The sequence below is a fragment of the Salvia splendens genome, chromosome 13, assembly GCF_004379255.2.
Source record: "Salvia splendens isolate huo1 chromosome 13, SspV2, whole genome shotgun sequence".
Taxonomy (NCBI): Eukaryota; Viridiplantae; Streptophyta; class Magnoliopsida; order Lamiales; family Lamiaceae; genus Salvia; species Salvia splendens.
Window position 1 is genome coordinate 2,524,387 of NC_056044.1, and position 12,917 is coordinate 2,537,303.

General features: G+C 42.6%; 1 protein-coding gene across 2 annotated transcripts; it reads left to right on the plus strand.

Annotated features, from left to right (window-relative positions):
* Window positions 1–1,504: 1,504 nt before the first annotated feature.
* Window positions 1,505–4,107, plus strand: LOC121760202 (transcription factor bHLH74-like). Of its 2 annotated transcripts, none has more exons than XM_042155849.1 (8): window positions 1,505–1,993; window positions 2,089–2,292; window positions 2,400–2,465; window positions 2,549–2,617; window positions 3,245–3,316; window positions 3,397–3,537; window positions 3,619–3,697; window positions 3,779–4,107. In XM_042155849.1, the coding sequence occupies exons 1-8, from the start codon at window positions 1,505–1,507 to the stop codon at window positions 3,799–3,801; spliced, it is 1,143 nt and encodes a 380-aa protein (XP_042011783.1). In that variant the 3' UTR covers window positions 3,802–4,107. The 2 variants fall into 2 exon arrangements, with proteins under 2 accessions (XP_042011783.1, XP_042011784.1); XM_042155850.1 differs by having other exon boundaries at window positions 1,573–1,993; window positions 3,616–3,697.
* Window positions 4,108–12,917: the final 8,810 nt, after the last annotated feature.

A 12,917-nucleotide genomic window follows, 5' to 3' on the forward strand; every position in this document is an offset into this window, starting at 1 on the left:
TTAAGTTGGAAGCATGTCATTTTACGAAATATTGTTTAATATATTAAGGGGAGAAAAAATAAAATAAAATAATACTACTAATATTTTTATTTTAGAAATGTATTACTACTTTGAATAAGACGGATGGAGTAATATATCTTCAACTAATTCCAATTATATGAACGAGAAACTACGCTGATGTGGCTGGATCAGAGTTTCGCAAAAGTTTTACAATTTTACGAGCTATTATCCCATAAAGTAGTTATTTAAAAGGGATAATAATTATTTAAATCATGATATTTGGTCAAATTTTAATTAGTTTATAAATTAAAAAATGGAATACTACTATTTATTTAAGGAATTTCCATCTGTGTAAATGACATCGTTTTGAGCGTAACCGTAAGACACGTTGTTTTGTACATGTATGACACTAAGCTGTATTTGATAAATTTTTTACAGAATTTATTGATAAAAATAACAATTCCTATTTAAAAATGAAAAATAATAGAGAAATACTCTAATTAAAAATTGACCTATTATTGTTTTGAATAAATAATGGCTAAAATAAGCTTCCTTTAAAAGAAAAGAATAGAATTGATAAAGTGGAAGTATAGTGGTAGACTAGCAAGGTAGAATTAAGCACATTTTATTACTATTAATGTACTGTCAATGACATTATTTGAATATATATGTCTGTCTTTGAGAGTATATAAAGTGGGAAAACTTGATGCTTCCTTTGCTGTTTGTTCAAGTACCCAGTTGGTGAATTTGCTCCTTTTTCTTGTGTAACTTAAGCTAGCATATGATGCTGTTGACAGCAATCATATAAGCCCAGTATAAAAATGTACTGCTTCTCTAACTCTGCCCACATCCTGTTTGTTTATATGTCAAAGTGGAATTTCCTGCTTTTCCCTACTCAATTTTAGGTGCATCATTTGAGAATATCACAAAAGGGTCCTTGCAATTTAGCTTTTTCTTGGATTCTTGTAGGGTTCCCTCCCTCTGGGTCAAATCTACAACATTTTGTTAATTAAGAATTGCACAATTTATGCAGATTCAGTTTATTTGTTTTGTGAATTCTTGTAAGATAAAAAGAGGGAACAGTGAATCTGCTTTTTCCCTAATAGTTTGTGAGTTGTTACTTAGCCAATGCCCAGTGTCTTCCTTTAGCCTCTGAAAGATTCATTCTTTTTCAGCTTGGAGTAGTTCTTGATCTCAAAAGAGGAGTGGGAGAGAGAGAGAGAGTGAGAAAATGGTGAAGTGCTGATATTCTGCCTGCTAAATTTGATTTCAACTTATTTTTTTCCTCCTTTCTGTAGATTGGATGCTGCAATTAGGTAATGCTTTTACTTCCTTTAACTTAACTCTCAGTGCTGTAAAGCTGCAAAGTTCATTTGTGCCTTGTTGAGTCTTGCAAGACATTTACCACACATTCTGGGTTAAAACTCCATTATCACATTGCTCTTGAATTTGGGGGTGTTCTACATTCTGGGCTTCTCTCTAATTTATTGTTTGATTGATCATTATGGGGTCTGAGGGGGGTGGGGGTAGGGTGTTTCAACACAGGGGTGGTGGTGGAATGGGGGGCACAAATTCAGCTTCTGACAAAGTTTCAGGAGTGACAATGTGCTCAGAATCCATGTTCTATGGCTCTAATTGGGATCCAATTGTGTCATTGAGTCAAAGTGGGAATTTTGGTAACTCCAGCATTGTTTCTCAGAGTGAGTTTGCTAATCCACTCATGTTGGAGAATCAAGCAATGGGTGGTTCTTTGGCTCAGTTCCACTCTGATTCTGGCCTTGTTGATTTGGTGCCAAGACTCCCCAATTTTGGGAGTGGCAGCAGCTTCTCTGAGATGGTCACTTCCTTTGGCCACAACCCCGATTCTTCGCCTAATCTTCAGAAGGGGGCTACGCAAGATCATTGCCCGAATTCGGATGGTGGGATGTTGGGAGCTTCACCTTATGGGAAGAGGAAGAGGGAGAGGGAGGTGCAGCAAGGAGCTTCACCAAAGGTGAATTCTTGATACTCTTTGCGTGTTTGTTTTTTATCATAAGGCATAAATGTGATGACTGATGAGTGATTTGGCCCCATCTGTGATTAATGTAGAGTGGCGAAGAAAAACAGTGCAAGGATCCCTCTGGGGATACATCTAGAGAAGACGACAAAAGGAAACAGAAATCCGAGAAAGGTGTTGCTCGTGGGAAGCAAGCCAAGGATGATAGGAGTGGTGCAGAGCCATCTAAAGAAGATTACATTCATGTTAGAGCCAAGAGGGGCCAGGCAACAAACAGTCACAGCCTTGCAGAAAGGGTAAGATAAAATCTCAGTTTCAAATCAAGATTTGGCCGAGAAACAAAAACTCCGGTGATATTTGGTTGATTGTGAAAAAAATAGCTAATTGAAATGTTTGAATGCAGGTGAGAAGAGAGAGGATTAGTGAGAGAATGAGATTGCTTCAGGAACTGGTTCCTGGCTGCAATAAGGTGCTGATCTTTGTAGTTTAGCTTCAAATTTTGTTATTAAATCGAAGAACTTTCTAACTAATTTGTGAATTATATTGTTCAAGATCACCGGAAAAGCAATGATGCTTGATGAGATTATCAACTATGTGCAATCACTCCAACAACAGGTTGAGGTATGCATCAGTATCGCTTATAATTTCTCATGCCTGCGAAAGTTGCTGCTGAAAGTTTGTTTTATTATGTTTGCTACACATGAATCTGTCAATAAGCTTAGACAGCGTAGTTTTGCATAACAAAACCTTATTAGAGAGACAGAAATAAAAATGGGGGATCTAGATAGTGTCTTGTTTCTCGAGTCCTCAACCAATCCGCCCTCCTTCCTGAGAATATGTAATCTATCTGATTTTGGAAGTAATGCTGTTTGTGCGCGTGTGTGTATGTAACTTTGATGTTTTTGCCTTAGAATAAGCATTTTGTGAGATTCAAGATTAGCTAGGAATATATAAACATATAAGAACTACATAGCAGTGTATAACAAATAGCAATCGGGAAATGACAGCCCCCGTTTCATAATTCTGAGAGATTCATGCGTTTTGTTAAACCAATACACCGAGATTGAATAGGCTAAGATGATGCTTGGTTGAGAATTAGGATGTATGATTATAAAAAGAACTTGCTTCTGGCTGAATTGTTTGATATAAAATCTTTGAACTGTACAAATAATTTCTATAATCTTGTATGGTGATCTTTGGGAGATCATGTGACTGTAGTAGTAAATATCTACTCGCTTTTTACTGCAGTTTCTATCGATGAAGCTTGCAACCGTAAATCCAGAGCTCAACATGGATATAGACAGGCTTTTGTCCAAAGATGTGAGAAACTCTCATCTTCTACACATTCTTCACCTCCTTTTTCTTAGCAAACCAAATTCACATTCCAATTTTTTGTCCAGATTCTTCAGTTGCATGGTGGGAATACCACCCCACTCGGAGTTTCTCCAGGGATGGGTTCGTCCATCCCGTTCCCTCCATACCTCCAAGGATCCTTCAACAACGCTCCAGGCACTGGCCCACCATTTCATTCGTTACCCCAGGTAAACACAAACAAACGTTTCATTAGAGTTGGTTCGACTTTTTCTTGTTTATTGTAAATCTGATAGCATCTTGTGCAGCAGCATGTGTGGAACACTGAGCTCCAAGGTCTTCTCCAAATGGGGTTTGATCCCGATCCCTCCGGTATCATGGGGCGGAGTGGTAATTACAGCCCATCACACTTCTTCATGCGATACAAACTTGTTTTTATCTATCAATTTCTGATCATCGCGTGTTTTTCAGGGTCGTCAAAAATGGAGTTGTAGAGCTCGTCTAACCATACTTTCGAGAATTTGGAATTGAAAGTCTTATAAAAATGTTGAAGGTTTATCTTTTAAAAATTTTTTTGTTTTGTTTTAGTATTGTATAGGTTCTAAGCCTCCACCTAACTCTTGGTTCTTCGAATTTTAACAGAAGAAATTTAATGTTTAGATTTCCAAAACCATGTATATTCAGAGTTGGAATCGAATTGTTGAAGCTGATGATTTTTGTTTGTTGTATACTTTGTTTTGTGTACAAGCAGACAAAAATAGAGGAAATGATTATTATGTATAGTGCATTTTCGTTGAAAAGTGGAGTATTCCAAAAATTTCAGGTTTTTGGTTTTGTATTTATAGAGGTACTACTACATTGAATATTTACAATGGATTTCAATTTTTATTTCAGAATAGTACTCCCTGAGAAGTTAAAAAGGGAAAAGACAAAGAGCAGTGTATTAACCATTAGTCATTATAAATTTAGGAGGGAATATTTTTTTTTCCATAAACTTTATAAAAGTATATAATTTTAGATCCGTGAACTTTGAAAATATCATTTGAGGTTCGTTAATTATGAGTTAATATCAATCGAAGTACTTTTTTACTATTTTCAAGTTTTTTCGGATAAAAATATCTTCAATACCTTGAAGGGTACATATTTTTAATAAACTTATCACATACTCATATTTTTTATAAATATTTTTACTATATGTTTTTGACAAATTTTCTAAATATAATTTGACCTTTAATATTATCATTTAATTTTGTGACAATCAAGAAAAGTTTCTTCTACAACTTTTTATAATAGAATTTTAAAATATGTTTGAGCTATGGATACTCGTAAAAATTAATGACACGGTCAATAGACGACATTTGAATATTGATAAATATCTCTACTATATATTTTTTATTGTATATATAGTAGAGATATTTATCAATATTCAAGTATCATCTATTGACTATAACATTAATTTTTACGAATATCCATACCACAAAAATGTTTTAAAATTCTTTAATTATAAAAAGTTGTAGAAGAAACTTTTCTTGTCACAAAATTAAGTGTTAATATTGAAGATCAAATTATATTTAGAAAATTCGTCAAAAGAATATAGTAAAGATATTTATAAAGAATATGAGTATATGATAAGTTTATTAAAAATATGTACCCTTCAAGGTATTGAGGGTATTTTCGTCCGAAAAAACTTGAAAATAGTAAAAAAGTATTTCGATTGATATTAACCCTTAGTTGACGGACCTCAAATGACATTTTTAAAGTTCACAAACCTAAAATGATACTTTGTCAAAGTTCATGAACCAAAAAAGATATCCCCTCTAAATTTAAATGTATGTTCTTATTGCCTTCGTCATTATTCTATATAAAAAGTCCAAAATGAGTTTTGATGGATCCGCGAATTTCTGATGTTTGTAAATGCTGGTAGAGAATGAAGATTATGACACGAAGAATTTACGTGGTTCGATTTACTGAAGTAAATCTACGTCCACGGGAAAAAGGGAGGGCAAGATTGTATTGCTTGATCTGTTTTCTACAGCTTACAAATACAAACTTGCTATTTGCTATATGGTGTTTTATCTCTAGAGAGCTTCGAACCTCTTCTATCAGATCTAAGTTCTATTTATATAATGAACTCAGATCATGGCTTGCATCACCACCCTAAGTCGTGGATGTCGTGTAGGTTATGGCCTAAGATCGTGGGTGAAGCGTAGGTCATGGCCTACGATCGTGGCCTGAACTGACATCACGTGGTAGTGGGTGTGTTGGACATCCTGTATGGGTCCACTAACTCCTTGTTCGGCCGAATACCGAGACCGAACTGCTTTGGTTGCCGATCTGAGAGTAGAGCTTGATGCCGACCTGAGAGCAGAGCTTGATTGGTTGGCTTTTACCGAGCTGTAGGCTGAGGCCGAACTCTTTGGTAATGCCGAACTGAATTCTTGGGCTTTGGGCTGGCCGAGCTGTCACTGCTATTGGGCTGGCCGAGCTGTCACTGCTATTGGGCTTGTTTAGTACGTACCCCATCACTACCCCCCCCGAAAAGCGAAGTGATTCACTTCGGCGAAGCGAGTCACTTCGGCATTCTGGAAAAGGGTACGGGGGAGGCTGAAGTCAGGGGACGTGCCCTGCGCGTGACTGCATTAAATGCGGCATTAAATGCGACAGTAAAATCCGGCCGTTGAATCCTGAAAAGGTGGGATATGAAACGGTGCGATGATTTGAAATCTTTTCCAAATCTGATAAATACCGTCTTTCTTCATCATTTGAACACCTTTGCTATTGGCTTCTTCTGCACTCTCTATCTTCTGCGTGAAAAATTTCCTTCCGCTTTCAAAAATTTCTTCAGACTACCTTCACCTTCAAAAAGTAAGAAAAATGTCTTCTTCTTCTTCTTCGGAGTCGGGTAGCGTTAGGAAAGGGGGTAAGGGGTCTTCTAGCCGGAAAGAATCCGGGGAGAAGACCGTAGAGTATTTTCACAGTATCTTGAGTAAGGATACTGTGATATCCCTTTACGAAAAATACTCTTTTCCTGGGGGGAAGGCGGTGGTACCTGACGGTGATCACAGGGCTGACTCCCCGCCGGAGGGTTACGTCACCGTGTACGAGGCCTGCTTAGAATGCGGGCTTCGTTTCCCCCTCCCTTCTGCCTTTATAGATTTACTAGATTTTTTTCAGCTTTCTTTAGGCCAGGTGACTCCGAACTCTTGGAGGCACTTGTCGGCCTTCGCTGCCGAACTCCGTAGGTTAGGAAGGGATTTGTCTTTGAAGGCGATCCTTAAATTCTTTCAATTTAAGAGGAAGGGGTCTTGGTTTTACTTGATCCCTTTACAGCCCTTTAGGGCCTTTTGTAAAACGAAGTGGCCGAAGTGGCAAAATCGCTTCTTCTACTATGATAGGACCGCGGCTCCTAGTTTTCCCTGGAGAGGGCCGGAGTCCGTTATCCGTCACCCTCGGCCTGAACCGTTGGACGAGCTCGATGGCGAGCTCAACAAGATTCCCATAGTTAGGAAACAATACACGGAGTCTGAGCTCGTCAAGGGCGACGTCGTGTTCGACATCTCGTCTTCGGACGAAGAGGCCGAGGGTGAGGATTTCTCTTTATCTTTATGCTCTACTGCTTTAACGAAGAAAATCTGACTTTGCTTTCTTGCTTTTTGGCAGTGTTCATGTTGAATAAGGCTATTAGAAAGTCCTCCGAGCTTGTGGAGCCGGAGAGAGAGAAGGCTACCAGCTCGGCGCCTGATGCCGAGAAGAATCCGAAGAGGCAAAAGACCTCTTCGGGTCCAAAGAAGCCGGAGTCGACTTCGGCAAGCAAGAAGGGGAAGACCCAGAAGCCCCCAAGGGCGCCAGAGAAAGACGTGGTCTTGGCGCCTCCTTCGGAGCATATCTGTGAGCCATTTTTATGGCCCACGGACTTCGCCGAGGTGAATTGTCTTCTTGATTCCTTGGCTTGGCTTCTGTCTTGTATTTTTGGTGCCCTCTGTTAACTTTTTTCCTTATCCATTTTCAGAGGAATGATATGCTCTCCAAGCTCGTCGCCGTCGAACTCTCCAAAGCGTCCAACGACTATGCCGAGATGCAGAGGAAATTGGCGGCTGCTTGTCACCGGGCCGAGCAGGCTGAGGCAAACTTTGAGAAAGCCAGGGCTGCTAGGATTTCGGCCCAGGATGAAGCTCAGTTTGCCAAAAACCAGCTCGTCATCCAGCGAGAGCAGACGAAACGGAGGGATGCTGCCGCCGTGGTTGCCCAAGGAGAGGGTCTCCGTGCCTACACGGAGAGACTCTTTTTGAGCAGCCAGTTCTCGGCCTTTGTCGGTAGTCTGGTAAGGCTAATTGCCGATAAGGGCGAGCAGGGGCCCGACGTCGTGCTGCCTCTGTACAGCCGAGAGATAGCTGCTCGGCTTCAGAATCTGCCGCTCCTTGAGGAGCTCGCTTCATCCTCGGTCCTGCTTTCTGCAGACCGAGTCCGGAGTTGTCGAGCTGATCGGGACGAGAACCTGGAGGCTATCTTTGCCTCCGTGGGACCCGTTTCACCCGCTTCGACTTACAACGGAGAGGGTGAGGCCGAGCCGCTGGAGCCGGAGGCCGAAGTCGAGCGGGCCGGGCATCCGGAGGAGGAAGCCGATCAGGAGGCGGAGGCGAGGCCGGCAGGAGGCGAGGCCGAGGCTGAGGTAGCCCAAGAGAAAGAAGCTGTACCAGACCGAGGAGCCGGAGACGAAGCTGGCGGAGTATGATTTCGTCTCCCTTCTCTTAGTCTAGTTTCTTCCTTGTAAAATGGCCTTGAAGCCCTAGTGTAAAAAATTTTCCTTGTGAATGAAAAATTCTCTACACTTGTCTTCGTATAGCTTTGCGTACTCGCCTTTACTCCTGTTGTATTTTACTATCTGCTCGGTACAGCTGCCGAACTAATATAGCTGCTTTGTACTCAAGGAGATGGAGATACTTCACTGGAAACGGCTGTACTCTTCGGCTTTAGACGAAGCTGAGAGAAGAGCTATAGCCGATCAGACGAAGAATGACGAGCTTCTGGCTCGTTTAGTGAAGCTGGAGGCCGATAATAAGGACTTAGAGTCCGATAAGAAGGATCTGGAGGCCGAGCTGAATACGACCATTGCTGAGAGGACTGCGTACGAGGATTACATCCGTGTGCGCGGGGGATTGACCATCTCAGATGTTCAGAGTCGAGTTGACGAACTGTGGGAGGAATATCTTGTACTCCGGAGGAACAATGCGCTGGAGAGCTCGGCTTGCCAACAAGTTGTGAAATCATTACGGCGCTGGGCTTCTCGGTACGACATTGTTCTTTCTCGGCGCCCCTCCATAGAAAGATTCCTTCGGCATATCGTGCCAACAGATGCTCGCACTCCAGATCAAACCTCTGGTTCCCTTGTTCAAAATCCTACTCCCAGCCAACAACGAACTCCGGAACAGCCGGAAACGTCAAGACGAGAACGGGCTCAGGAGCAACCGGAATCGTCAAGACGGGGACGGACTGAAATTCGCCGAGGAGTTGTGACTATGAGTGAGCAAGATCAGCAGATGCTTATTGCAGAGACTCTTCATCGCCGAGGTGTTAGGACTTCTCGGGCTCGGGGAAGAGGCGTTGGGTCGAGGATAGCATCTCGTCGACCTGCTTATTCTTCATCTGCTCGGAACAACCGAACTCGGCTTCCAGAGGATTTTGCAGATAGGTGGCTTAACTTCAGCAACCCTGGACAGTAGAATAGTCCTTTGTAATAGCGTAACGCCATTTTGTAGGGTAGCGGAGTTGTATGCCGAACAAGATTTGATAAATGAAATTTTGTTTTCGCTTCTAACACTGTATTTACAGCTTAGCGAAAAAATTTCATCGTACTTGTCCTCGGTCTTATGAAGTAAACTTCTTTGACCGGACTTGGTCCTGGGTCTGATGAAATAAACATCTTTGACCGGACTCGTCTTTGGTCTGATGAAATAAACATCTTAGACCGGACTCGTCTTTGGTCTGATGAAATAAACACCTTTGACCGGACTCGTCTTTGGTCTGATGAAATAAACATCTTCGACCGGACTCGTCTTTGGTCTGATGAAATAAACATCTTTGACCGGACTTGGTTTGTGTTCTAATTTGGCGATTTTTGTCGCCGGGATCGAACTTTCCCTTGTCCTAATTCGGCGAGTTTTATCGCGTGGATCGGACTTTCCCTGTTAACCGAAGTGGTCTTATGCAGTAAACCTCTTTGACTAGACATGGTCGTCCCCGGTCTTATGAGGTAAACTTCTTTGACCGAACTCGGTCGTCCTAATTCGGCGAGGTTTATCGCGTGGATCGGACTTTCCCTTATTGCAGTTCGTTTCAGACGAAGTGCTTATTAAGCTGAATTGCGGTCTTGTATCCTCCTTGGAAGCTTGGACTCACAATCGTTGGCTTATTGCAGTTCGTTTCAGACGGACTGCTTGTTAAGCTGAATTGTGGTCTTATATCCTCCTAAGAAGCTTGGACTCACAATAGTCTTTAATAATCGATCTAAAAAGGGGATCGATATACCTCGGTACCAATTGTAAGAGACGACAAGCACATAGAGACAAAACACATAGAGAAAAAATGAAAAAGACGAAAGAAAAAAAACTTTAAACTTTTTAAAAAACGACAAGTAAAAGGTACAAGTAAAAAACAAACAAATAAAAACACATACCCCTATGACCGAACTAGACACGAGACGGACTGACCGGACTTTGTCTCTTACAAGTGGAACTTCTTGAGGTTGGAGACGTGCCATGTTCGGGGTACTTGTTCTCCTGACATGTGAGTCAATTTATAAGACCCTTTGCCGAGGACTTCGGACACCCGATATGGACCCTCCCATGTGGGTTCGAGTTTGCCCAGCTTTTCTGCTCGGCTTACTTCGTTGTTTCTCAAGACGAGATCTCCCACTTGAAATTGAAGCTTTTTCACCCTTTGGTTATAATACCGGGCTACTTGCTCCTTATACTTGGCTGCTTTTATGCACGCCAATTCTCTTCTTTCTTCGGCGAGATCTAGTTCTGCTCTCAGTCCGTCGTCATTCATTTCTGAGGAGAAATTTAGGGTTCGGGGACTGGGTACGCCGATCTCCACCGGAATTACGGCTTCAGTGCCGTACACCAGGCTATACGGAGTTTCACCGTTGGAGGTTTTGGGTGTAGTTCGGTAGGACCATAGGACTTGAGGGAGATTTTCTACCCATTGTCCTTTGGCTTGTTCTAACCGAGCTTTTAACCCTTTCACCAGAATCCGGTTCGTTACTTCCGTTTGTCCGTTTGCTTGGGGATGGGAGACCGAAGTGAACCGCTGTTGAATGTTCAGCTCTTGGCACCAATTCTTGAACGTCTTGTCGGTGAACTGAGTCCCATTATCCGAGATGAGGATGTGGGGTATGCCAAATCGGCACACTATGTTCTTCCAGACGAAGTCCAATGCCTTTGAGCTCGTTATCGTAGCTAATGGTTCAGCCTCCACCCACTTCGTGAAGTAGTCCACGGCAACGATAAGGAATTTCATTTGCCGAGGAGCTTGAGGAAGTGGTCCCACTATGTCTATGCCCCATTGCATGAAAGGCCAAGGGCTTTGCATAGTGTATAGATCGGTCTGCGGCATCCTTGGGACATTTGCATGAATTTGGCACTTCGTACACTTCTTGACGAGCTGCACTGCCTCTTGTACCATGGTTGGCCAATAATATCCCCATCTCAGAACTTTTTTAGCTAAAGCTCTGGCTCCGATGTGGCTACCGCACGATCCTTCATGAACTTCTCTGAGGATGTAGTCCGTCTCTTCTGGTCCTACGCACCGCAATAACGGCTGGAGGTAAGACTTTCTAAAGAGGACTCCTTCATGAAGTTCGTACCGAAGAGCTCGGCACGTGATCTTCCGAGCTTCTCTCTTATCCTCGGGCAATTGTCCTTGATCCAGATACTGCAAGATCGGCGTCATCCAGTTCGGCGAGCTGGATACAGAATGTACCTCGGCTTCATCAATGCTTCGATGCATTAATTCTTCCGCCTTTGAGCTCGGATCTGAGGCCAACTTACTTAAGGTATCTGCTCGGCTATTTTCCGCTCTGGGAATGCGGATTATCCGAAAATAGGAGAAACTTCGGCTGATGCTTTGCGCTTTGTCCAAATACTTCTTCATTCTCTCGTCACGGGCTTCACTTGTACCCAACATGTGATTTACTATGACTTGTGAATCACAATGGACTTTGAGAGATTTGACGAGTAGACTTTGCGCTAACTGGAGTCCGGCCAGGAGGGCTTCGTACTCGGCTTCATTATTAGTAGTGGGGAATAGGAAACGAAGTGAGTAGGTTACCTCGTGTCCGTCGGGAGCGACAAGTAAAATACCAGCTCCACTTCCCATCTTGTTTGAAGCTCCATCTACGAATCCGCTCCAGCAGTCCGGCGGCTCTACTTCGGATTCCAAGGGCTGTGCTAGTTCGGCATTGGCAGAATTCTTCTGTTCGGCAATAATAGGAATTGCTTGATCGAACTTCGCTTCTGCAAGAAAATCTGCCAAGGCTTGTCCCTTGATGGCTTTCCGAGGTAGATATTCAATTGTGTGCCCTCCCAACTCTATAGCCCACTTGGCGATTCTGCCTGATGCTTCTGGCTTGGTCAAAACTTGCCGAAGAGGTAGATCGGTTAAGACGCATACCTTGTGAGCATAGAAGTATGGCCGCAGTCTCCTTGCTGCATTTACTAACGCCAGAGCAATTTTTTCCAGAGGTTGATACCTTGTTTCTGGACCTCTTAATGCTCGGCTTGTAAAGTAGATGGGAAACTGCTTTAGGCCTTCTTCTCGTACAAGCACCGCGCTGATGGTTTGATCCGATGCCGCTAAGTATAAGAATAGTACTTCGGCTTCGGCTGGAGCAGAGAGAATAGGAAGCTCGGCTAGATAACTTTTGAGCTCGTCAAAGGCCTTTTTCTGCTCGGCTCCCCACTCGAACTTTGGTGCCTTTTTCAACACCTTGAAGAACGGCAGTTGCTTTTCGGCTGCTTGGGAAAGGAATCGACTCAGTGCGGCTAGACATCCGGTTAGCCTTTGCACGTCATGTATGGACTTCGGCATTGCCATGTTCTGAACGACTTGAACTTTTGAGGGGTTTGCCTTGAGTCCGTCTTTTGAAACCCAACAACCCAGAAACTTTCCCGAATCTACCAAAAAGGTACACTTTTGGGGATTAAGTTTGAGGTTGGCTTTCTTGAGCACGTTGAGAGTGGACTTGAGGTTGTGCTCGTACTCCGAGGTGCTTTTACTCTTGACGACTATATCGTCAACATATACTTCGACTTCCTTTCCAATCAGGTGCCGAAAAAGCTTGTCTACCATCCTTTGATAAGTGGCTCCGGCATTCTTTAAACCGAATGGCATCTTTTTATAAGCGAAAATGCCGAAATCAGTAATGAAGGCCGTTTTTGAAGCGTCAATCTCATCCATTAAAACCTGATGGTATCCTTTGTATAGATCAAGAAAACAAAAAATTTCAAAGCCTATCAGAGCTTCTACTTTTTTATCTATGTTCGGAAGGGGATAGCAATCTTTGGGACAGTGCTTATTTAGATCGGTGAAATCTATGCACATCCGCCATCCT